Source organism: Primulina eburnea, chromosome 6, assembly GCF_022965805.1.
Source record: "Primulina eburnea isolate SZY01 chromosome 6, ASM2296580v1, whole genome shotgun sequence".
NCBI classification, from domain to species: Eukaryota; Viridiplantae; Streptophyta; class Magnoliopsida; order Lamiales; family Gesneriaceae; genus Primulina; species Primulina eburnea.
Genome location: NC_133106.1, coordinates 37072887 through 37097757, shown reverse-complemented (window position 1 = coordinate 37097757; position 24871 = coordinate 37072887). Strand labels below are relative to the sequence as shown.

At 31.9% G+C, this 24871-nt stretch overlaps 2 protein-coding genes across 12 annotated transcripts; one reads left to right on the top strand and one right to left on the bottom strand.

Annotated features, from left to right (window-relative positions):
- Window positions 1-8337: 8337 nt before the first annotated feature.
- LOC140834967 (topless-related protein 1-like) lies at window positions 8338-15886 on the top strand. The gene is given in 27 exon segments (XM_073200212.1): window positions 8338-8512; window positions 9184-9321; window positions 9427-9606; window positions 9682-9795; window positions 9876-10034; window positions 10337-10514; window positions 10591-10714; window positions 10982-11091; window positions 11179-11347; window positions 11460-11569; window positions 11681-11750; window positions 11840-11913; window positions 11991-12086; window positions 12164-12259; window positions 12360-12487; window positions 12571-12805; window positions 12888-13046; window positions 13139-13177; window positions 13179-13226; window positions 13334-13480; window positions 13699-13809; window positions 13909-14088; window positions 14265-14393; window positions 14497-14592; window positions 14715-14906; window positions 14988-15154; window positions 15333-15886. Coding segments are annotated over 26 exon segments (3414 nt in total). The 5' UTR covers window positions 8338-8512; window positions 9184-9241; the 3' UTR covers window positions 15556-15886.
- A 1190-nt stretch (window positions 15887-17076) lies between these two features.
- LOC140834965 (triphosphate tunnel metalloenzyme 3-like) lies at window positions 17077-19463 on the bottom strand. Of its 11 annotated transcripts, none has more exons than XR_012118795.1 (4): window positions 18786-19463; window positions 18024-18174; window positions 17412-17487; window positions 17078-17331 (listed from the first exon to the last, which is right to left on the bottom strand). XR_012118795.1 is itself a non-coding variant. In XM_073200209.1 (3 exons), exon 1 carries the CDS (start codon window positions 19400-19402, stop codon window positions 18788-18790), a length of 615 nt encoding a protein of 204 aa, XP_073056310.1. In that variant the 5' UTR covers window positions 19403-19463; the 3' UTR covers window positions 17927-18174; window positions 18715-18736; window positions 18770-18787. The 11 variants fall into 11 exon arrangements, 3 of the variants coding, with proteins under 3 accessions (XP_073056312.1, XP_073056310.1, XP_073056309.1); XR_012118796.1 differs by having other exon boundaries at window positions 18028-18174; XR_012118792.1 differs by having other exon boundaries at window positions 17077-17543.
- Window positions 19464-24871: the final 5408 nt, after the last annotated feature.

The window sequence follows — 24871 nt, the reverse complement described above, 5'->3', positions numbered from 1 at the left end:
TGGCTCCGCCAATGCTCTCAACGAGTAGCTTCTCATAATTCTGTCGGGTCGGAGGTGAGGGACGCTTAAAGTGAACGATTTCACCTTTTGAAGAAAAAAAATACAGACAGATATAATAAATTGAGGTCTTTATTGTTACATAGTTATTTATTTTCTTCTTACGAATTTTTTATTATCCTGGTAAAAAAAAAGTTGATCCATAGGTATTTTACATTAAAATTCACGCGTTTTTAATCTAAAAAAGAAAGAAAGAAAAAATAGAAGTAATTTAAAAGTATATATATTCCTACCAATAATATTCGTACGATATAAACGAATGATTCAAATTATAACCAATCAGAAGTATTTTAATTGGTTTCAGGTACTAAATCAGTCGCGAATAATTCCAATGTTTCATATCGGATTCACTTAATTTATCGGGAAAAGTTGGCGAAGCTATTGCTTTCATAATAAAAAATAAAATTGCACTTATAATTAAAACTTAACGTGTGTTAAACTCATTGATTTTATTAGGATATGTTAGTCAAGAAAATGACTTCATGTCATGATCTCATGCTGCGTGATGAACTCGTGAGATCCCTTCATAATGTCGAAAGCCGATATCTCTTACATTTTCTCGTAAAATATTTTTTGGGTGATTCTCATTGAATCGTTCAAGGATGTGTGTGACTCGAGATGAGATGGATTTAGGCGGACGTGAGAGGAAAACTAAATAGATAAACTAGAAGGATTTGAAATCCGGTCTCAGAAAATGTTGGGAAGGTAGGGATTTTGGGTCTGTATGTTTTACCTCTTCAAAGATCTAACAAAATCTTGAACTGACGATTGTGTTTTGATTCGTTTCTAAACTTTATATCGTCGTTGCTAACCATTTATATATATTCTAAAATAAAATAAAATTAATTTTTTTATGATACAGTCTCACGGATATTTACTATATTATTAAGTGTGAATATATGATAATAACTAACACCAACTTTTTTTCCAGTTTTACCCTCATATGATATTAATATTACACTTTTGTTTTTGTTTTTTTAAATTTCAACAAACGCTTTTTATTTTTATTTTTTTATTTCAACCATTCAAATATCAATTAATCCCTCTATACTTCGTCAAATTTCACTTTAGTCCATCAATAATGATAAAAAATATTGTACACACACGAAACACGTGTGCAGAGTAACTAGTATATATGTGTGTGTAAGAGTTAATATCGATTCAATGCATATTGGACATGAAGAATAATAAGTTTGATAAAAAAATAATTTTTTTTATGAGTATAGTCGGATTAGAATCTTTATCACAAATTTGAACGAAGACAATAGTTTTTTTTTAAAAAAAATAAATACCAATTTAATGATGATTGAAAATTCTTATATCCTCTTGTTTAAAGTTGGATACGATGTCAACAAATTTTCTTATGTTTAAATTTGAATAAAATAAGTCAATTTTGTATCTTCGTGGATTTATCTTGATTTTTTTTCATATAAGATGTCATATGTCAATATGAAGGATAATTATGTCAATATAAGACATAAAAAACTCGAAATTTAAAACCTAACTCGTGATGACGATAAACAGTAAATCGCTAGATAAAGAAAAAACATTGGAAATAAATATTTTATCCTAATTTATACCAGTTATTATGCACACGCGTTGCGTGTGTTTACAATCTTTTTTATTATTATCGATGTACTAAAATGAAATTTGACAAATTATGGAGGGAATAAATTTATATTTAATGGTTGAAATGAAAAAAATAAAAATAAAAGTGTGTGTTGAAATAAAACAAAAAACAAAAAACAAAAATGTAATATTAATATCATATAAGGGTAAAAGTGGAAAAAAAAGGTTGGTGTCCTCTCTAGGTAGTTACTATGAGACCCTCACACTTTTTTTTTTGACAGAAAAACATGTAATTTTATTCAAATCGGAGTAAGATCCTCGATTACAAGCTTTACTAACCAAATAGGAAACTCTCTACAAATCCACACGAAAGGTGAGGGAGAGGAAACAGCAAAAGAGGCTAACGAGTGCGCAACACCATTTGCGGTGCGCAAGACATGTTCTAATTTTAAATGGGCATGAGAAGCCAAAAATTCCTAGTCTTTGTTGCAAAGACCCCATTGTATCCATAGTCATCTGCTGGGTTAATGACTGCTTGCACTGTCATCAGAGAATCCGATGTAATCTGGTTTATCCTTAAGTGCTCTCACACTTAATATAATAGTATATTAATATAATAGTATAGATGACATAATCTTTTATAAACATCATAATTTTTATGATAAATTTTATAAAATAAAATATAAATTATATAGATTTTTAATATTTTACATGCTAGTATATAATGTCCATCTATAAAGTGGATTTGGTCTCTGAACGAATCAAACCCGAAATGGGGGGCTCCACTGAACTCGGCCAAGCCAGCTTAACCAGTCGACAGCAGCCGCTCTTCATTTATTTACTTCCTTTTTAAAAAAGTAATAAAAAATATATATTTTATTTCTTTTATTTTACACCGCATATATTTTTTTTATTATATTCATACGTGGGCCCCATCCATCACTTTCCTCCACCAATTCATCTTTAATTTTTAAAAGGCTATTAATATATTTATTTTTTTATAAGATAAAAAGTAATATTTTTGAATTCTTTGATATTTTATCATCTCGTCTAAAAATATATCGTGGATTTATATATCTTTTCGTCTGAAAAAAGGATTTTCATTTCCCAGTGCATTGATACGACGACGAGCAGGACGTGGCAGCTAGTGGTTCCATCAATTATGCTCTTTTTTCTTCTTCTTTTTTTCTCTTTTTTGAAAGAAAAAGAGCCTTGATACCCTTTCTTTAATACGATAGATTTTACTTTAACGAGACTTTTATTTTTATATATCTGTTGATTAGACTCCACTTTTTAAAACAATTATTTTGCGAAATATCGAAATACATATATTTTAAAAAATGATAATGTTTTTTTTTACGGAAAACTCGTAATTTTATTATTTAAAGTCATCCATTATAAGTCTACTCAACCAAGAAGGAAACTCGTCATTAACTCAAACAAAAGATTAAGGGTAATAATAAGCAAAATGAGCAATATTATGGACTACTTTATTGGAGTTTCTACGAACTTGTACAATATTTGAAACCACTTGCTGTTTCAGCATGGGCATAATCTTCACTGCACATGCTACAGTGTAGCCATGGTTCTCTCAAACAATGATCTTAATTTCAATTATAAAAAAAAAAACAGATGCATTTTTATGGCTACATAAATTATCTATATATATCAATTTTTTTAAATTATATATCTACCGATATCAACTCTTTATAACTAATATTATATATATATATATATATATATATATATATATATATATATATATGTATGTATGTATGTATGTATAATTCGATAGAGCATCCCATTTTGCGTGTCAAGAATGATGAGTATGTGAGCGTTCTTTGATGTTGAAACGAATCACGGGCATTAATAAAAATTCCAAGCACAACAACACATGTAGGATGAGGAGATACAAAAAATCAAACGAGTTTCTTTATTATTCAGTTGATTTTTTTCTAGCCACATATGTTGAATCCATGTAATTATCTAGATCATGCAAACTACAGAACAAAATTATTTGTGGTCCCTAAATTCGGTCTCTAATGCCATGGCAAATAATTGTTTTTTTTTTTAAATTAAGTTGGTAAACGTTGTCATTACTCTATGATTCACACTGGATAAACTCTCGTGCTAACGTAATAACTTGTAAATCATGCTAGTCAAGTAAACTACACCGAGCAAGTTCTATGTGATAAGCTTGTCCGAGAAGAGGGATAGTCGATTTACTGTAATTGATCGAACGCTTACTTACTTCATCAACGGAATTCCTTCTTGAGATAAATACAGTTGTCAAACAGAAAAACCAACAATTTGACTTGGTAAGGAGTGGCTCCAGCCCCAATGTGGGTTGTTAGGCGAGTTAACCTAAAAAAATATAATAAATTTAAAAGGTCATTATAATTAATTAAAATTTTCATTTCATAAATAAATAAATATTTATAAAAAATATCAATGAAATTTCTAACTAATGATTTCACACGTCAACATTTTTTAAAAAGTAATTAATAAAAAAAATTCATTAAAAAAATACATGTTTCAACATAAATCAATAGTATAAAAAAATTTCAGACTCGCAGTCAAACCCAAGCCCGACTATGCCCACGACTTGCAATGGTTGGCCCGCCTTTAAATTGGTTGAATTTTTTTTAACCCAACACACTTAAATTGTGTGGTGAGACGAGCAGACCCGATGAACACAAACCAAATTTATGACTCTGAAGGTAAACAAGTGTTTTCCACGCGGTGATGTGTGTATAATTGTCGACCATCCAAAATAAAATCATGTAATTGATTATTTCGACGATATAAAAAATGACCTGATTAAATAAAAAATTTACATTTATTTATGTGTCATTTCGCAAACGAATTGAAGTCGATAACAATAAAACTTAAATTATTTTTAAATCGTACATCGACTCAAACATCATTATTCGATCAGTACTCTCCTAACATGGTTCATATAATTAAATACTTTCCGGTCACAAATTGGATAAACATGCATTTTATCAATATAATAATCCATCATATTTTGAAAAAAATCATTTTAATCCATTATAAGCATATTAAAATCAAACGTAGCTTTCGAAAAATAGTCTTATCTGGAGACCCAGAGTAGATGCAATTAGATCCTTATTATATACCATAAGCACACATAATTAAATAAAATAATATTGGACTGGAATTGTGTTGAAGCTGTGTTTTAAGTTGACCCACAATATTACAAGACTCGCCTCACGGGGGTATTCTAATTCAGCTACCATCCAATTTCGTTTGGTAAGCAATTCACATTATTATCGTGGTCCCTATTCTTATATATATATCTTGTAAACAATCTATCAACCGAAAAAAATTCGACTTGTATACATGCGTACGAACGTGATCTGAGTGTGTCGAATATCGAATCGATCAAAGCAAAACTGTTTACTAAAAAAAATAGCAAAAGTCATGTAAATTTTAGTGGACAGATTTTCTTTCTCGATCTCATGTTTTACGTAGTGTTATTATTAAATTAAGCCATTTTTTTTCTAAAAAACTAATACTTATTTATTTATTTAATTTAAAAAGAAATATAGGATAGGTTGGCATAGGCTAGTTTTGATATTGAAGCAGGGAGAACCACACGACCATAAGTATGAACAAACCGTAATATTTTTATTGAAAACGCAAATCCGACGCTGACAACTTGACATTGTATTCGTTCCCTGCCGAGACCAAACGCTCACTTTCTCGCGATATTTTTATATGAAATATCGTGGTATTTGATATTATTGCTCTAAATACATATGAATATAGAGTACTGCAATTTACTATTTATAATAATCACGAAAGCAAAGACTGTCGGGTAATGCTCAACTGAATTGTCGAAGTGGTAAGGTGGGGCCAACGAGTGACAGTAAAAAATATTGATAAAATATCTGCTCAGCTAATAAAGTTATTGCGCACCAATCATATCATAAAAATTAATTAAATTATTTGGATAGAATGAGTGTGGATACTGTTTATCGAGCCTTTGTAAATGTGAGATGAATATTTTATTTGAGTTATTTGTAAAAATTAATATATTTTTTTATTGTAAATATAGATAATTTTGACGCGTCTCACGAATAAAGATCTGTCAAACCATCTTATAAAAGCTTTATTCTTAATAGTATGTCTTTTGTGAGACGGTCTCACAAATATTTTATCTGTGAGACGGGTGAATCTTACCGATATTCACAATAAAAAATAATATTCTTAGCATAAAAAGTAATAATTTTTCATGAATGACTCAAATAAGATATCAACCTCACAAAATACGACTCGTGAAACCGTCTCACACAAGTTTTTGTCATTCTTAACAAAATATCAATTTTTGGTTTCAAAAATATTCATATTGTGAGTTTCTTAAATTCAGATCATGTGTTAGTTTTTTAATTAAAATCTATAATATGATGGATCAAAATTTGACTTCTACAATCATAATAATAAAGTAACATTATAATCACTCAATGATCAAAATCTGATTTTCAGTTTTCTATTTCTGTTTTGAAAAACTATTGTTAGCTTATGATTTTTTTCTCGCTTTTTTTATAACTTGTAAATTTAATTACTTTATATATTAAAACTTGAAAGAAGAAGATGTTGCAGGCATTCTCTCATAACTCATTTAAAACAACTTCAATTTTTCAGTTAATGGTTTTAGATATGATATGCATTTATAAAATCTAAACATATTTTTAAAATATAAAAATATATAGAAGTTTTTAGTGTACGAAATGGCCCATTTAATAAGAAGAGCATGCATAAAATGTTTAGACGAGAACAGCTACGGAACAATAAATAATTTATAGATTATTTAATTGTTTAGATGGAATATTAAATGTCCCAACGGCTCGTGGCCAAGCAGGACGTTCGAAAACATGACACATTCAATGCCTATTATTGTATTCAAATATATTGTGAAATTTAAGAGGTTCATTATAGACACATACAACACACACCAATGGTCGTTAGTTTAATTTATTTATCAAAACTTTTCAGACTAAATTATCAAGACTAACTCTCTTGTGAGACTAATCTCACGAATCTTTATCTGTGAGATGGATAAACCTTACCGATATTCATAATAAAAAGTAATAGTTTTAGCATAAAAAATAAAAAATTTCGTGAATGACCCAAATAAGAGAGACGTCTCACAAAATACGATCTGTTAGCCGTCTCACACAATTTTTTATCAATTATCAAATATGTTTGCATGCTATTGTGTTGAATTGAAGGGTTATCCAATGCGTATTGAAGGGTAACAACCGTGGGTTCCATCGACATAAAAAATATTATACAATTATTATTTTCGGAATAATTTGAAATAAAAAGCAATACATAAAAAACAAATATGTCAATCCATAAAAAAAAATCAGCATCAAAACTAAAAGAATTGTTTAACATAAAATAATTGTATAATTAAATATTTGTGTGTTTCAGATTTAAGTGTTGTGTGCGGTGTTGTGACGCCTAACACAACATGCAGCATAATAGTCCAAACACACAGAGATTTTATGTAAATGAAATAAGAAACAAACAATTATGGTGCATCGGGACAAAAAATTCACAAAATAAATAGTCAGTTTACACATAATAAAAATACTAATGAATAATAAAAAGCCAATTTCCTTAACATGAGAGAGTATAGTTCATCTTGAACTTTTATCACTGAAAATAACTAAATAACAATTAATGCAAACTTTTGTGAATCCGAAATCAAGTTCAATAAACAACTCTCTAATAATAATTTTGATTAGATGTTGTGATTGAGACTTCAACACAACAACAAGATTGAAACTTCAACACAACAACAACATCGAGATTCAAATGTAACACACATGTTTCTCGCCCTGTTCACATATTTCTCTCGCCCTACTATCCACACCCTTTTCCACAATTTTTTTTATATATACAAATTTTATCTTACATATATATATTTTTTTAGTAGAGATGCTTACAAAATATGAAAACTATATTTTTATAAGGAAATAATTTTTTTTAAATAAAAAAAATTATATTCAGATATATTATCATCAACAAAACTCAATTTCGATGTATATCATTATTATTAAATAAAAGCATCAATAAAATAAATAAATTTTATCTTTTATGGCAACACATTCTTTAATTTCAAAACTAAACTCTTTTAATTTTATTTTCAAGACTAACTCATGACCAGATTCCCAGCAGCACACTAATGACACCCTTATTTATATAAATATCCAATGGACCATTACATGCATTAAATGAATCACGTCAAATTTTGTGTTCATAAATAATTTTTTAAGCATTAATTTTTTTGTAAAATCATATCGGATCAAAATTAAATTGAAATATTTGTGACGATAATTGTTAATATACCAAATATTTGCTGTCTATACTGTAGAAAAGAAGAAGGATAAATCATAATTTTTTAAATTAAATATTATTTAATTGAATTATATTGGGATAGAAGACAAATAAAAAAATAAAAACCTTACGCTCAGCAAATCCCACGAAGCCCAGCTGAGAATCCCGAGCCGAAAACAATAATAAGGGGGCCGGCTTGATAGGCCCCACCTTGATTGATACGTTCAATGAACCTCTTAAAAATAAGCACAATAACGTATCGTAGTTATCAGAATGATAAGTAGAGCTGCTTATCATTTCCACTATTTCCTAACCTCTTAGTTTTTTTTCCCATCAACAACGATAGAATGGAGAGAGAAAGTAGAGAGAAACTGACAGACCGTGTAAGTAAATGTATGTACGTATAATACATACAATCAGTATATGTAGAGAGAGAAAGCAAGAGAGATCCCTCTCATCTTCACCCCGGGTTCGCCGTTTCTCTCCACAGATCGATCTATCACTTCCCTTTTGGAAAGTATACTCTCTTACCTTTGTTTTTTCCTCTGCATATATATTTATATATATGTGTGTATCCGTGTGTTGGAGTGTGTGTGTATGTTTTTTTCAAAGGGGGTTCTGGTGTTTTTTTTCTTACCACTGAAAAGTGGAAAACTTTATTTCTTCTCCAAGTGTAGACGCATAATATTGATTCTTGACTTCGCTTTTTAGGGGGTTTGTATCTGCTTTTCTCATTTTTCCATTTGTTTCCCTTTTTCTGTGCATCTCGGATTCCTCTTGTTGTTTTTAAAGTAGCTTTCATTTCTCTGATCCATTCAATTAACCTCGGATTTTTTCTTTAAAAATCTTTTTTATTCGTATTTTGTCGGTGCATGTTCCAACCCTTGTGTTGATACCGAAGGAAAATAAGGATTTTTTTTGTTTTTTGAGTTTTCCGATCGATGATGACATAAGATCTAGGTCTATGTTAAGTCTTGTTGATGATTTTTTTGCCTGGTTTGATTTTTGAGTACTTTTTCGTGGTTGTTTGATCTTTGCATATTTTCTTGATATTTTGATTCTTGTGTCAAGCAATTATTAAATAGATGCTCTGTTTGAAAATTAAATAAGTCTAGTGGGTAGGTTACATGACCCTCTTCTTTTATATTTTATTTGATTTATATTTAGTATTTTTCGTGGGTTTTACAGATCTGCGACTAAATTAGCATTTGAAAATTTCCCCTGGCTTGAAGAAGTGTTTGGTATAATGTCTTCTCTCAGTAGAGAGCTTGTATTCCTGATCCTACAGTTCTTGGATGAGGAGAAATTTAAAGAGACTGTTCACAAGTAGGTTGATTTTTTATCATACATGTGCCCATGTGTGTATTTTGTCTTCTCTGGTTATTTGTGATGGATAAGCTTTTTATTAAATAGAAGTGTTCCTAATTATAGGCTTGAGCAAGAATCTGGATTTTTCTTTAACATGAAGTATTTCGAGGATGAAGTGCACAATGGGAACTGGGATGAGGTTGAAAGATACCTTTCGGGTTTCACCAAAGTGGATGACAATAGATATTCAATGAAGATATTTTTCGAAATTAGGAAACAGAAGTATCTTGAAGCTTTGGATAAGTGAGATTTTACTTTAATTTTGATGAATTTAAATGGAGTGCAACATAGAAACTTACATGAGTTTGTCATAATCAGGCAGGATCGGTCCAAAGCTGTTGAAATCCTTGTTAAGGATCTTAAAGTTTTTGCATCTTTCAATGAAGACCTTTTCAAGGAGATTACACAGCTGTTGACATTAGAAAATTTCAGGTATTGATGAAGTTGTTATTTGTTGATGTTTGCCATTACATTTATTGGAATGCCTTTTATGCAAGTTCATTGTTGCTTAGGGAGAATGAACAACTATCAAAATACGGAGATACAAAATCTGCCCGTGCCATTATGCTGGTTGAACTGAAGAAGCTTATTGAAGCGAATCCCTTGTTTCGGGACAAGTTACAATTCCCAAACCTCAAGAATTCAAGGCTCCGTACTCTCATCAACCAAAGGTAGACTTTTATGTGTGACAAATTTAATTAGTCATAAATTGGTTTTTCTTTGTTGCACAACATTTTTAGTTGCTGATTATGTCCCATTTTCTTGATGTGGTGAGGAAATATATTTCATATGCGTGACTTGGAAAAAACTGTCTCAACAGTTACACGGTGATTTGAAATGCTCCTCGAGTTTAGTTTCTTGTCACATCAATTGTTGATATTATATTATACCAGATAAATTCACATTGTAGGACTCATATTTTCTAGTTTTCACTACTATGCAAAGAAGAAACTCACACCTGCTAATTCTGCAGCTTAAATTGGCAGCACCAACTTTGTAAGAATCCTCGGCCAAACCCGGATATCAAAACTTTATTTGTGGATCACTCATGTGGACAGTCAAATGGCGTTCATGCTCCTTCTCCAGCTAACAATCCTCTACTTGGTGCAGTACCAAAACCCGGAGGCTTTTCTCCTCTGGGTGCACACGTGGTTGGGATTATTTTCTGCAGTTGTTATCTTGTCTTATAGTTACTTCTTGCTTACCGACCTGTGATTGATACGGCAGCCATTTCAAACAACTCCAGCCTCAGTTCAGACCCCTCTTGCTGGTTGGATGTCGAATCCCCCCACTGGATCTCATCCGTCTGTTTCTGGAGGACCTTTAGGTCTTGGTGGTCCATCAATTGCTGGTAGCTTTCCTTTTGAAGTTAGAGATCTAAATCTTGTCATGGAGTTTCACATGTTGAAGATTACATTTAGACTGCAGTACTGTTGAAAAATTGTCTTGGAAGTAGACTAATTTTCCTCTAGAACTGTGGAAAGAAGTCGAATTTTTATTATGCGGACTTTTGACATTTTTTTCGATGCTCTGATATTCAAGCGATAATGTGAGTCGAAGTATTTTCTTGCTATAGGTCCCTGCTGTTCTATTAATGATGATTATGTTCTTGTTGCAGCTGGCATGAAGAATCCAAGAACTCCATCTGCAAATCCTTCTGTTGATTTTCCATTGGGCGATTCTGATCATATAAGTAAAAGAATCAGGCCTATGGGAATTTCTGACGAGGTATTTGGATAAGTGGTAGATACAATCTTGGGCCCTGAATTTTTTTCCCGATAATGCTTTCATATTGTAATCTTTATTTTTGATTAGCAGGTAAGTCTACCGGTAAATGTTCTTCCTGTATCATTTCCCGGGCATGCACATAGCCAGTCTTTCAATGTGCCAGATGACCTTCCCAAGACCGTGGCACGGAATTTGATCCAAGGATCATCTCCCACAAGCATGGATTTCCATCCTATCCAGCAGAGTCTACTTCTAGGTTTGGTCTCCGATAACACAACATCCTTGGACTTTTTTTTTTCACAAAATTTTGACGTGAAAAGTTTAAAGATTTTTATTCTCTTTACGGTGTTTGCTGTGCTATAATCCAGTTGGTACTAATATGGGAGATATTGGATTGTGGGAAGTTGGTTCAAGAGAGAGGCTGGTTCAGAAAAACTTCAAAGTTTGGGATTTGAGTGCATGTACAATGCCTTTACAGGTGCCCACCTATTCTCATTATTAAATTAATTTCCGATATACTACAATTTCATCCCAACTAAATCTTTGAGGCACTTGTTTTTGAAACACAAAGTTTTGTTGTTTATCTTAGGCTGCTCTCGTGAAAGATCCAGGGGTCTTGGTGAATCGTGTGATTTGGAGCCCTGATGGTTCTTTGTTTGGTATTTGCGATTAAATAAAGAATGCGTATAATTAGAAAATTAATGGCTTAATATGACGTAAATCGTTGTTTATCTGTTCTTCCATATAGGAGTTGCATACTCCAGACACCTTGTACATATTTATTCATATAATGGAAACGATGATGTTCGTCAGCATTTGGAGGTATAGTCCAGTGTTCTTTTTTATTAACTTGAAGTTTCACTTTTATAATTTTTTGGCACCAACTGCTGCTATTGTAGATTGATGCTCATGTTGGTGGAGTTAATGATCTTGCATTCTCACACCCCAATAAGCAGCTTTCCGTGGTGACATGTGGGGATGATAAGCTCATCAAGGTTGGTTAAAGATAAATTTCTATACTTTTTTTTAAAAATACACTGATATTAGGGAACAATGTATCGGTTTGTTCTAGGTTTGGGATGCCACAAATGGTGCAAAACAATTTACTTTTGAAGGTCATGAAGCTCCTGTATATTCTGTTTGCCCTCACCATAAAGAGAGCATTCAGGTAATGGATCCATCATATTACATTTATTAAAAAGATGAGGCATAATCATCTTGCTTTTTTGAGTTTCCTATTGATTATGAAGTTTTTCCATGATCTTCAGTTTATCTTTTCCACTGCTTCTGATGGAAAGATTAAAGCATGGTTGTATGACAATTTGGGATCTCGAGTTGATTATGATGCTCCTGGTCGTTTTTGCACCACCATGGCCTATAGTGCTGATGGAACAAGGTCGATCACCTGCTACAAGGATGATATCATGTGGAATTGTTTCTCTTACGACCAGATTTTAAGTTGGCAACTTTATTGTATAGGTTGTTCTCTTGTGGGACCAGTAAAGAAGGTGAATCGCACATTGTTGAATGGAATGAAAGTGAAGGAGCAGTCAAAAGAACGTATCAAGGTTTCCGAAAACGATCTATGGGGGTTGTGCAGTTTGACACGACTAAAAATAGGTTCTTGGCTGCTGGTGATGATTTTTCCATCAAAATTTGGGATATGGACAATACTCAGTTGTTGACCAGTATTGATGCTGATGGAGGTCTTCCTGTGAGATTTCTTTGATTATGTGATTTTATATGCTTGTGTGTAAGTGTGCGTGAAATCTTGATTTTACTTGTACACATTCAAGGCAAGTCCTCGAATACGCTTCAACAAAGATGGTAGCCTGTTGGCTGTTTCTGCAAATGAAAATGGAATAAAAGTTTTGGCAAACGCTGATGGTCTTCGATTACTACGCCAGTTTGAAAATCTTGCTTTCGATGCTTCCAGATCATCTGAAGCTTCAAGGGTATTTGCTTCTATTGTTTAAATATCTTCAGAGCCACCTCACCGAGTTGATAATAATTAAAAGCTTTTCATACTCGTTTATCAGTGTGGCAGCCTACGCTAATCCCAATTCTAACATCTCCCAGTAGCTGGTGCTGCTAGCCTTGCCGACAGGGTTGCCTCTGCTGGTATCCCTGCAATGGTATCTCTTGTTTTGCTTTCTGCGGGCATATTTTTGTCAGTTTTAGCTGTATTGAAGAATTTTGTTTATCGTCTTTCATTCATAAAATATGTCTGGGTTAATGTTAGAATGGGGATGCAAAAATTCTTGGAGACGTGAAACCTAGAATAGCTGAAGAAACTAATGACAAATCAAAGATTTGGAAGCTCACTGAAATTAGTGAACCCTCACAATGTCGGTCGTTGAGACTCCCTGAGAATCTACGAGTAACAAAGGTGAATCCTTTTTCAAGTGCATTTCTTCATCTGATATATTTATGTATTTATTATTATTAATATTATTATTATTCGATAAGATAAATATTCATTAAGCACTTCCATTAACAATTGTATGTATTTACCAATTCCACCCTTATTGTTTTCACCCATATTAGTGTACCTCGATTAGCTTATATGTGTTTGGTATAACAAGGTTTTTCTTGTGTTGATCTCAGATATCGAGGTTGATATATACTAATTCAGGTAATGCTATACTAGCCTTAGCTTCAAATGCGATCCATTTACTTTGGAAATGGCAACGAAATGATCGTAATTCAAGTGGAAAGGTAGGAGTTGGTTCAAATTTACTTCACAGCATTTCACAAAGTTGATTCAGCCACATTTGGAATATAAAATCATCTTGATATCGGGCATTTCATCTGTAGGCAACAGCTAGTGTTTCACCTCAATTATGGCAACCATCAAGTGGCATTTTGATGACAAATGATATCACAGACACGAACCCCGAGGAGGCTGTTTCTTGTTTTGCTTTGTCCAAAAATGACTCTTATGTTATGTCAGCATCTGGAGGAAAGATCTCTTTGTTCAATATGATGACTTTCAAGGTAAAGTTTTATCGATTATTTCTTTGCTATATGTGGTTATTGCACTGGATGTAGCCATCCGTCACTTGCTGTATATCACCATTGTAGCAAACAAAGAGCCTGTATATATAAATACACACATTTTTTTTACATTGCGCACATACTCATTTCTTTCTATTTCTTATGGACGAGGTCAGACCATGACAACTTTTATGCCTCCACCACCGGCCGCAACATTTTTGGCATTTCATCCCCAAGATAATAATATAATTGCTATTGGCATGGATGATTCTACTATACAGATATATAATGTTCGTGTAGATGAGGTATATAACATAAGGGCACTTGATAGTTTGTTTTCTGGTGAATGGTATTCTTATGCCTAAACGTTAAGAGTCAAAGTGGCCTTATTAATCTAAAATTTTACAGGTCAAAAGCAAGCTTAAAGGCCATTCTAAAAGAATTACAGGTCTGGCTTTCTCACATGCATTGAATGTTCTAGTTTCGTCAGGAGCAGATTCTCAGGTGGACGACTTTTATTATTTGGCCTTTATTGATTTTTTTCTGAAGCTTAATGGTGTTGAGGATTTTTGCGAGTCATTCGCCCATCTTTATTGAATTATTCTTCTAACATCGTTCCTCTCCAGCTTATTGTATGGAACTCCGATGGATGGGAAAAACAGAAATCAAAATATTTGCAACTTCCTTCTGGAAGATCACCACCAATGTCACAATCTGAAACACGCGTCCAGTTTCATCAGGACCAGATGCACTTTCTGGTTATACATGAGACTCAGCTTGCTATATACGAGACAACTAAATTAGAATGCATAAAGCAGGTATATTTTACCCCATGAAAACTTGATCAATGAAAACACATTTACTTGCGAATATTTGATTTGTAATTTTTTTCATTTCAGTGGATCCCACGTGAATCAGCAGCCCTTATATCTCATGCTACATTTTCATGTGATAGCCAACTGATATATGCCAGTTTCCTAGATTCTACTGTCTGCATTTTCACCGCTGCACACCTCCGCTTAAGATGTCGAATAAATCCTACTGCTTATCTCACTTCAAGTGTCAGGCAAGTCTGTCAAGCTAACGAATTTCGAAATATTTACATTCTAGTCTCGACTTGATGATCTTCAGAATAAAATAACAAATTAATTTATTATTTCAACTACACATTTCACCTGGATTTTGAATTTTGTTAATTTATTATCTTTAATGCCTAACCCAAAGCATTCTTTTCTTTCATCTAGCAATTCAAGCGTGCACCCCCAGCACCCACTTGTGGTCGCGGCCCATCCACAAGAACCGAACCAATTTGCATTAGGTTTGTCGGATGGTTCAGTTCATGTTATTGAACCCCTTGAATCTGAAGGCAAATGGGGTGTGTCACCACCCAATGAAAACGGGTCCTCGAGTAGTGTACCAAATACGCCTTTAGTTGGAGTCTCTGCTTCAGATCAGGCACAAAGATAATCTATTGGCTGTCAATGCACAAGCTTTACACCACCCACCTCCCTTCCTACAGTGTGTTTCTTTATCTATTGCATTGTCTATATTTGGTAGTAAACAGCTTCCTTTTTGCAAATTAAACTGATAAATAAACATGCATCCGACTGTTAGTCGGACTGTTTTTTTTTTGGCATTCTGTTATACTTCTCTTTGAAGACATGCAGTTTAGGGAGCTGGACTTGTAATTAAATTCGGTCTGTGACTCGAAACATTTTGATTACTAACAGTTTGACTGAATAGATGTTATGTAAGATGAACCATTCAGGTAGCTTCAATGATCGATTTTTTATTTTTACATCAATGATGAGATATTTTTGTTTCATGTTTCTTGAACCTACTGCTTTTTATTTGGCATCAAATTCCCGTCTTAGAATTTGTTTCTGGAGAACTGATTTTTTAGCCTTTCGATAGATTTTATGCCTTGTCGAGATATTCCACACAATTTGTTTCATCCCACTGAATCTTTAGTCTTTTACGAATCATGCATTGAAAAAGAAGACTTATCAGCATGAACATTAAGAGAAATGAAACATGTATATATTCCATGGCACAAGAGAAATGAAGTTAGAGTTTGCAACTAAATTTATTTTTTCTTCGTTGGTTATGTTTAATACATGAAGTTTTGAGGAAGAGAGAAAAAGAGATGCTTTGCTGGAGTCATTAGGAGATAATATTTGCCAATATCGGAGAAGTTCGAAGGTCTAAGTAGTGAAATTATTACAATAATGGAATCGGAATGTAAGCAAGTTTGATGTAAGAATTTTTTTTAACGTTTGTCCAAACCATTTACTCAAAGCTACGTACATTCTGCGACGAAGGTATGCCAAACGTCCTTTGTTTACAAAGGACACACAATTTCCCTAGGTAAGTTTTAATATATTAGATAAGCATAATGCTTCAATTTTTTCATCTACTTTCTTTTAATATTTTTTAGACTCGCAGAATAATTTAGATTATCCATAAAATATGGTTAGTTAAATTTACCAAAATATCATATGAAACATAACTTTAAAGGTTTATTACAAAACGGGGTCGTGTTCATAGGAAATAATCTGTATGCAAAAGGGATAAAGAGAGGATTTAAAGCCTGTCTATTATGATGCAACCTCTGTGACTGTTGTTGATGCTATGTTTCTTGCCATTAGCTTCGGTATACCAAGAACTTGACTGATATTCTCGATGAGACGAAGACGATGAAGTTCTTGAAGAAAATAGCTTTCATTTTTTTAATAAAATGTGTCTAAATAATTAGTTTTTTCGTTAAATTGTTGTTAGAAAATAGAAGGATTTTATCTTAATTTTGGTGTTTGAAAGCATGTGGTGATGGACGAATTCGTTGGGCTGCCAAGTAACAAGGAGAAAATAACTTTTCGACATATAGATTTTTTAAGCAAATTATTTGAAACAAATAAAACTTATTTCATGGGTTTTGAGTGTGCATCAGAAAATTATACTGTAATGCAATCAAGTTCTTGTAATACATATAAATCTAATTTCACTTTATTTAAAAGCTCCAATATCAGTCTTCATCACATTAACAAATAACTCGTTTAACTTTTACAAGACACCAGCATTAACATATTCAACATGGATACCTACATAACATGTATCTATTTAGTATACGCAGGTGCAGCACTTCCTTTCATCTGTTTGCACCTCGTATCACATTCTCCTTCGTCACAGAATCGGCTCGTATCCGAAACTTGAATGGTGTACTGACCTGGCAAAGCATCCCCCAACCTGCAAGTTTATGAAAACAACATTTTATTTGGACCTTCGACATTAGCAATTCAGAAACTGAACAAATGGAATGGTTTAACCTGGAAGAACTAGGAGAACAGGAAGGAGATTCATGGAAGCAGCGCTGACCAGCTTCACACAATCGATCAGCTTCTTCTGTTTTTGTATTCAAAGTGGAAAACGACACCCTTATAGCAAGTAGATTCATCTAACTTTGAGAACATGCAAGATATATAATCCCATTCAAAGATTACAAAAAATGGGAAGATTACAGCAAAAATGTGCAGAAAGTTTCGAGTTTCTGTAAATGTCAGCCAAACCCCTTTATGCTAGTCAGATACAGAGACAGATCAATTTGAACGCATATGATTACATATCATAGAAAATTTGTTGCAAAGATTACAACAAGCTATTGGAAGACTAAGATTAATTTAGATATAAACAAGTAAACTTGAGACTTGAAGAGCAAAATCTGGCCGCTACGAATTAATCTCAAGATTCAGATTCCATATTACGAAAAGTACACAAATGGGAGGATCGGAAGAATACAGGATATGAATAAGAAACGATATTTCTATTGAAAAAATTAACCGTTTACGGTATACTACATGTCTACATTCACACTTTATTTCAAAGTTCTAATCTCAAAATTTAATTTTACAACAGCAAACACAATAAACTTAAATGGATACCTACACAAACATGTATCTATGGATTCACACTTCCCAACCATTTCAAATCCCTTGGGTTGCTTGCAGGTCAAAATACATTCTTGGATGTCACAGAAGCCATTTCCAACGTGAAACAGAACAGTGCACTGATTCCTCAAAGTATATCGGCCTCCTGCAATAGCATGGACACACAAAATTTCATATGATGCAATGGACAGATACTGACCGACAATATTTACAGCAACAATCTCAATTACGTCCAATGCTTGCATGCAAATTCTTCTAATCTCCAGATAAGAGGGAAAATTAGAGATACAATGTCGTTAGATAGCAACATTCGTGTCCTCTGTTTTATATGATTGTCCATGTGATGTTGAGATTGAACTCAATTAAAGGTGCTGCTTTGATTGCTTTCGATTTACAGGTTTTGAGAGGTACTATCTCGATTCTACAATTGCCATCAAAATCAAAGTTATGTGTTGGGGTTTCATGAGTTGGAACAATTATCAAAGATAGCATCGATCATTCTCTGCGTTTGTCTATATAATAGCATCGATCATTCTCTGTGTTTGCCTATATAGTATATACCGGAAGATGTGAGTGCACACTGTTACCATCGCAACGACATATATTCAGAGTCTTTTACTTAATTGTTTAAAGTTGATAATTCAATAACTCCCAAGCTAATGCATCGAAAGAATCAATGACTTACCTTCAAAGCTGAAGGTCAGGAAGCAGCTAAATTTTCAAAGCTTAAGGTCAGGAAAAAAAAACAGAGTTTACCCTCACAGAGGCAATTTCCGAGCTCGGAATATGGCAAACTTCGAGACCTCCGAGTACTTATACTCAATCCCATTACTCTTCAACAACCCTTCAAGCAAATTCTTAGCAATCTCCGGCTCCGGCGTCTCACATTCAATTTCATAACAAGTCCCGAAATCATACTGCGTTTCATCCAGCTCCAATTTCAACCCGTTCCACTCATAAACAGCTCTCACATTCCTGAAACCCCCCAAACACACCAGACCCTGGTCTTCCGTGACTTCAAACTCCTCCTTCACCAGTCGAATAATGTCGGAGGATGAGTCGAAGCGGAGGAGACGCCAGGGCTCCGCAGCGCATTGCCGGGCGATGATGGGATCAAAGGGCTCCTCTTGTTCTTCTATACGGCTGATTCCGGCAGATATATTGGGTTTGGATTTGAGAGAGAGGATGCAGCGGCAGTCGAGGTCGTAGAAGCGGAGGCGGAGGGCGGCGAGTTTGGAGGAGAGCTCGGAGTTGGGACCGTCGAAGAAGATGTTTTCTTGGAGGTGGGTTTGGCGGTGGTGAGGGGAGAGAACGGTGGAGAGGTGCTCGTGGGCGGCTGAGGAGAGGAGGCGGAGCTTCACTTCAACTTCCATTGTGGGCGGCGACTGATTTTCAGCTCATAGATAATATGATAAATTTTACGCCAAAAAACGAAATATTATATAAAACTTTTTTCTTATTATTATTATTTTTTTTGAACGGAACTTTTTTCTTATTAGAACTTACGAACTTTTAATATTATAAAATAAATAAAACACATCGAACAATGGAGATCAAGAATATTACCTCTGTTTAAATTAAAATTATATAAAACTTTTATTCTTTAGATATACCTGTATATATCATTCCAATATAATACACAAACTTTTGGGCATGAACAATATCATTATGGTTAAATTAAAAATATATAAAAAGACGGTATGTAAATCTTTCTAAAAAATGTTTTTTTTATATAATCTCATTATTATTTAATTAAAGTCGAGAATTCTATATTAGTTAATTTTTAATTGATTTAGTTAAGCATTATTTAAATTACAATTAAAAGTCATTACATAAGAACTTTTTAATCTAATCAGGTAGGTTATTGTAAGTCTTCTGGGACGATTTAGGCTATTTAGGATGCAACAAGGTTTAGTTGTTCTTAGAAAATACCACCCTGCGCAGAGTTTTGGCCTGTGCGTGACTTCAAAATTCAATTGTTGAACTAAAGCCTAAATCTAAACAAAAATAGTTGCAGAAATTACGAAGTCAACACGAAAAACATTAGTATTTTTTTAATTAAGAAAAACTGTAATTCTAAGGGGTGACAAAAAATAAAAAAAAAATATGTATTTGATCTCTCACTCTTGTCCTGTGAAGGATGCTGATTTGCACCAACATCCTCATCACAACAATTATCATAGTCAACTCGGTAAAGTCGATCCTGGGTGTGGGGGCAGTGCCCCACACCCAATCAAGGGTCAAGATTCAATCATGGGGGGTGAAATTTTTTTAAAAAAATCTATACTAATATAAATATATGAATTGAATTGTGAATTTACAAAAATATCCTTACTTTCATTTAATATTAATCATTAATACATATTTTCATATTAATCATTAATAAATATTTTCTTTTTCATTTTCTATTTCATAAAATTAAAATTAATTAATTAAAATCTATCTATATCTATATCTATACCATACTAATATAAATATGTGAATTGAATACATGTTTTCTTTTTCATTTTCTATTTCATAAAATTAAAATTAATTAATTAAAATTTAAAATTAATTAAAATTAAATTAATCTATCTATCTATACTAATCTATACTGATATCTTTATATGAATGTGAATTGTGATTACATTGACATCAAATTCACACAAAATCACTTTATTTTTTTTTCAAATTCACAGAAAATCACTTTATTTTTTTATATTACAATTTGTCATATTAATGGTGTTATTTAAGTCATTTTTTATTTTAGTTTAATAAGATCATTAATAGTGTATTTAACTCAATCAAACTAACTATTATTTTAATTTACTTTAAATTTAATTTTTAAATACTTAAATTTATACATTGCCGTCAAATAATAATAGGAAGACAAAAGAGATGAGTCGGATTGAATAAAAATAAAGTATTAATAAATATTAAGGTCATACAAAATTTCTTTCTCTCATTTAGAATAAAAATATTTTCAGACTCCTCATGTGTCAATAGAAATATACGATTGAGAGAAATATTTTTCTGTAATAGATTTCAAACATTGTTTTTAAGTTATTTAGTCAATTTTTTTATAAATGCTGCTAAATAAATATTACTAAATAATATGCTCTATTTGATCATTTTTTGTTCTTGCAATGAGAGGAGTTTTTTTACACTAGCGTTAACATGTTTGATTGTTATATGTCATTTGTATTGATCATGTAATTGTGTTTGGATTGTTTTTGTTATTTGTTTGTTTGCACAAAGAAAAGAGAAAACAAAATCAAATATCCAACAAAAATGATTATTTTTCAATTTTTTATTATTAAGATATTTTGTTATTTTTTAAACACATAATGCATGTTTTCTGTTTGTTTATATTATTTAGTTTAAAGTGACTTAAAAAATATTAAAAAATTGAAATATTTCTTCGTTTTTACCTTATGTCTCAGAATATCAAGAGATAATATTTTTTATTTATTGGGACAAATATATTTCCAAACTTCTGTCTATAAATCAATATTTAAATTTTTTACGACATTATTATATTATCTAATCAATTTTTTTACTTAGATTGATAGAAGGCATTTTAATTTGAGTTTTTATGTTCTTGTTTATATTATTTTTGTAATATTATTTGTTATGAAAATAATAGGTGAACTACAAAAATTGGTAGGTCTAAGAGTCCTCACGTAAACGACAAATATGGATAAATTATTAAAATATATAATATCCAGTAGATTTTTGGCATGCGATTTTGTTCTAATCCAATGATTATGCATGATTATAAATTTTCATTATATTACAAGTTAACGCATGTTTTGTTGTTGCTACATATATTTTGTCAATAGTCTAATATTTTTCTATGGTTTAAGAAAAATTGTGTGACTTTGTATTATATTTTTACAGCTGCTTTTCTAAATGGTTTTATTATGATTTCAAGACACCATTTTTCATTTGTGTTTTTTAAAGAAGTGGAATGAATATCTATAAAACGATGACATTAATAAGACGTCTTCTCTTTATTTAAAAAAAACATTGGAAAATTTATACAAATTGTAAATAATATGGGTTAATATTTAATTTGAGAGTGATTTATGCTTTTTATTGTTCGTATATACTTCAATTTCTTTGTTATTGTACTAAATAAATTATTTTTAAACTTTGAGTTATCATTTTTTTCCTTATCGAGATTGTTTGTGTTATGATTTTTTTATTCGTTTTGGTTAGTATTGTTGGCGGTAATTGATTTTTCTGATATTATATGATGTGTCTTGTTGTTTATATAAAAATAAGTATGAGAGTACACCAATCAAACCACGTATTTTGGGTCTTCTGTTCTATGAAGAGAATAATAAATGGTTTCTGTGAATTATATAATTTCTTGGTTTTTCATATATATAGTCTATGAAATGCGTCAAATTTTAAACAAAAAAGTTTCGACAAATATAGGATGAAAAAAAAGACATGTTAAATAAAAAAAATATGTTGTGTGTTACTATGTTGGGTGCGATAATTGTCCCTGTTTGGTAGAGCGGTCGAACCGTGATGCTTGAGCTGTCGTGCCGTTTAACAGATTTGAGTTGCACAATTACTACTAGCTATAGTTTTTGGTAAAGCGACAAACGCTCAGTCTTAAAATTGGTATCAGAGCCAAGGTCACGGGTTCGATTCTCATTTATTGCAATGAGTGCAATTATAGGAGGAAGATTGTTGGGTGCAATAATTGTCCCTACTTGGTTGAGCGGCCGAACCGTGGTACTTGAGCTGTTGCGCGGTTTAAAAGATTTGAGTTGTACCATTACTACTAGCTATAACTTTTGGTAAAACGGCAAGTGCTCAGTCCTACATACTATGTCCTAATTTCTGTATGATATAATTCAAGCACATTTTTTTATATATATTTGAAATTAGGTCCAACTAAGTAACATGAAACATATACATATATATTAAATCATATTTAAAGCAAAATTTTAAGATCGAGAATGATTCAGATTTAAATTTCAACGAAGCACAATGAAGAAGAAATTGAAGAATTGTATGTGTACATTAAGTGTTATATAATGATTATGTTGCTACTTCATGGTTGTGCGACATATAAATGTCAATATTTCTCAATAAAATAGTTTTTCAAAAAGAAAAATATTATTCATTCAGAAAAAAAATACATGAAAAACAAATTGTACATAATTTTCATTTTATTTATAATGGTATGAGAAGTGAGAACAATTCTAAAGCTTTGTTGACACAATATAATAGATGAATTCTGTGCATTTTATTGAGACATCGAGCCAGTTTCACTTTATTTCCTCCAATATTATCTCAATATATTTCGAGGTGATACAAGATTGTTTTTGTCTCTTTTTTTAGTCAAAGTGTCTAACCAGCTAATTTATAACATATATGATGTAGCATAGAAAACTCTTGTCAAATAAATTCACTTAGCCAAATATTGAAATTCAAATAAAATTCTACAATATTTCATCAAATTAATTTTGACTATCGTAAAATGCTCATGAAATCTAAATGGTTATATTATTAGATGAGATATTGAATAAAACAAATACTTTGACATATATTAGAATGATATCTCATATGCATATTTTAATTACATTATTCGTATCTATTCTCAAGATTTTTAAAATACAATAAATAATTTTGTATGTCGTTCTACAAGATAAAATATTATAAAATAAAATATAAACTCGCTAGAAGAAAATTTGTTTTGTTTCAATGAATAATATAATATTATGTTCTAAACGCAACAAATGAGATTGAAACTATATCATCCTCATGACATGATGCACGCAATCATTATTGCAAAGCTTCCAAAAAATGACGATCAAAGATGATTTTCTTGAATTTTGTCAAATTAAATGAGGACACAATTCTAATATATAGTCATTTGAAGAGATTTCAAGTAATTTTTCTCACAGTGATTTAGAAATAATTGTTGAAAATTTATTAATCTTATAGCTATAGACGATCAGATATTTGCTGAGCATACCAAAATAGTTATATGCATATTATAACAAACTACGACAAAGACAGGGGCGGATCCACTGTAGGGCCGGAGGGGGCCATGGCCCCCCTGAATTTTTTTAATTTTTTTTTTTACTATGTAAGATATATTTTATTATTTAGTACATATATTATTTAACCCATCAAAATTTTAAGTATCTATAATTAGTCTAATGGTTAAAGACTTTCGAGGTTTACATATATGGTCCATGTTTAATTCTTTTTATACGCTGTTTTTTGACATTGTTCTGCAATTTTTTTTTTGAAAACCTAAATAACGGGCTTTTACAAAGTCCCAACTTAAAACCTTTATAGTTTGTTAATACAAACACAATCAAGAAAGCCATTTGAAATAATAATCTTTTGCAAAACATCTGCTATATTGTCGACTGACGAGTGAAATATTGTGGGACGCGAGTTCGGAGACACATCAGAAGGAAAGACAAGGATTCTTGGAATTTTTTCTACGTTCAAGAATTGAGGTAGACCGGGCCCCCCAAACATATCATTTTGGATCCGCCCCTGGACAAAGAGTTGTCAAAATCAACCAAGAAGCATATTGGAAAGTGTGTCAAGTGGATAAGATAATTTCTCTGATTCATATACCGTCTATGGTCAAGATTTTTTATTTTTTATGGCTTAGTTTGTTTCATTTGATAAATGTTATTAACCATGTTTTAATTCATTTAAATATTATCAAAATTTTGTACATATATTTTCAGCAGTTTAGGTTTTTACGTGCAACGCACGTGCATTTTTCTAGTAAAATAAAATGGGCCAGAAATTTTCTGGCCCTTGGATCTGCCCGTGCAGGCAGTGCCTGCACGGGCAGCATCGAATTTTCCGTCAAC

Bases quoted from the DNA above. Each gene is read 5' to 3' on its own strand.
- LOC140834965 (XM_073200211.1), bottom strand. From the start codon at position 19,402: ATGGAAGTTGAAGTGAAGCTCCGCCTCCTCTCCTCAGCCGCCCACGAG.